The sequence below is a fragment of the Trichinella spiralis genome, assembly GCF_000181795.1.
Source record: "Trichinella spiralis strain ISS 195 chromosome Unknown Scfld409, whole genome shotgun sequence".
Lineage (NCBI taxonomy): Eukaryota > Metazoa > Nematoda > Enoplea > Trichinellida > Trichinellidae > Trichinella > Trichinella spiralis.
In genome coordinates this window covers 1-1698 of record NW_003527348.1, presented here as the reverse complement: position 1 = coordinate 1698, position 1698 = coordinate 1, and the positions used below count along the sequence as shown (strand labels likewise).

General features: G+C 29.2%; 1 protein-coding gene across 1 annotated transcript; it reads right to left on the bottom strand.

The window, feature by feature from the left end:
• Positions 1 to 28: 28 nt before the first annotated feature.
• Positions 29 to 1053, bottom strand: Tsp_13357 (40S ribosomal protein S25). Its single transcript, XM_003370861.1, has 5 exons — positions 1011 to 1053; positions 505 to 534; positions 350 to 451; positions 162 to 283; positions 29 to 113 (listed from the first exon to the last, which is right to left on the bottom strand). The coding sequence occupies exons 2-5, from the start codon at positions 505 to 507 to the stop codon at positions 29 to 31; spliced, it is 312 nt and encodes a 103-aa protein (XP_003370909.1). The 5' UTR covers positions 508 to 534; positions 1011 to 1053.
• Positions 1054 to 1698: the final 645 nt, after the last annotated feature.

The following is a 1698-nucleotide window of genomic DNA, read 5'->3' as shown; positions in this document are numbered from 1 at the left end:
AAGATGCAAATTAGTGGTTTTTGAATGATCATGTTAGCAACTTAACGATACCTTTACTGTGTAATTCACGCAAAGCTGCTTTAGCCAAAGATACTCTAATCTTCAGTCGTTCACTGAAAATGAAAAGTTGAAAAATACGAAATCAAGGAAGTAATTTTTACCTGAGAACAGATGGTGTAATCAGTTTGTAGTTGGTCACTTCTTTGTATAACTTTTCATAAGTTGCCGGATCAAATAATACCATGTTGTTCAACTTATCACGCACTTTTCCTTTGGACCACTTCTGTAACAACAATTTAAAAGATTACAAAATAAAAATAACCAAAAACACTAAATCAGTGAGATGAACCTTCTTCTTAGCTTTTCCGCCTCCGCCTCCCTCTTTACGCTGCTTAGCTGGAGCTTTACCTCCTTTCACTTCTTTTCCCGGTTTCGCTGCCTTTTTTGGAGGCTAAAAATATTCATATTTTATAAACTATAACAGTTAAAAAATCTTTCTCTTACCATAATGCACCTCTAATGGTAATAACTTCGCTAAAACAAAAAGCTACTGTTAAAGAATTCTTCATAAAACATAACTTTCGTATATAAATGCGGACATTTTTCCAGATAATGTTTTAAAAGTTTTATGTAAAGAAAACTGCTTGTTAATTAAATGCTTCAACAGTCAACTTAGACAAAATTTCTTGAAATTAAATCACTTTCTACGAACTTCTAAAGTAAATAACATAATTTAGCCCATATAATTTAAAAACTCAACTAGTTTCTAAACTTTAAAAACGAAATTTGAAATAATAATCATTATAGAGATTCACTATACTTATATTCACTGGAAACAAATAGCAACATAAAACAGCCACAGCAATATTACAGAAAATAAAAGTGCATTTATCTTTGATAATCAACCTAAAATTTAAAAACTTATTACTAATGCGACATGTCGCGGCATACGTTTAATAATTATCTGATGCTTCTTATTAAAATAAAAAGAATAATACTGACATACGCACAAAAATTTTGATGACAAGATGCAATAAAATAAAAAACCACTACAGTATACTAAAAAGCAATGAAGTCTTGATTTAGCAAACTTGGCAAGCTACAGTATCTACGTACTGTATCAATTGCATACTTTTGCAAATTGTTCTACTTAAAGTTTCTAAAATATGAAAAATTTGAATGAAATTGAAAATAATATTGCTCAGAAGTATTTAATTTCAATATATTTTTATAAGTGTTTTTCTTATGTTTTAAACATCTCAACACATTTTAATTAAATGTTTATTAAATATTAATAACTTCTTCATTTTAATATGCGAGAACATAGTATAAGTTAAACATTGAGTTAATAATCTAAATAATGTGATAACTTACCAGTTATATCAAATTTTTTACAATGCTACTTAATTAGCATATAAGTACAGTTTGAAACATTGCATTTTGAGAAGTTTGTGTTGGTTCTCGGAAATGTTTTGCCCTTAACGAAATAAGTAAAGAGAGTATTTGCCAAGCTGTTTAATGAAAACAGTAACGAAATGAAATTGCAATATTTCACAATCAGACGAGTGTTTAGCTTTAATTTTATAGATTTGAATGCATCATGAGGAATAATTATGTTTTTGAATTGGATCGGAGAGTGGTCGCTCTGATCATGAACGACATTGGCTTCCATGCAGCTTCTACAATTGCTTTGGATGG

Excerpts from the sequence above, each read along its gene's own strand:
- Tsp_13357 (XM_003370861.1), bottom strand. Across the intron at positions 284-349 it reads GCGGAAAAGCTAAGAAGAAG|AAGTGGTCCAAAGGAAAAGT; the intron begins GTTCATCTCACT and ends TTGTTGTTACAG. Across the intron at positions 114-161 it reads ATTACACCATCTGTTCTCAG|TGAACGACTGAAGATTAGAG; the intron begins GTAAAAATTACT and ends TTTCATTTTCAG.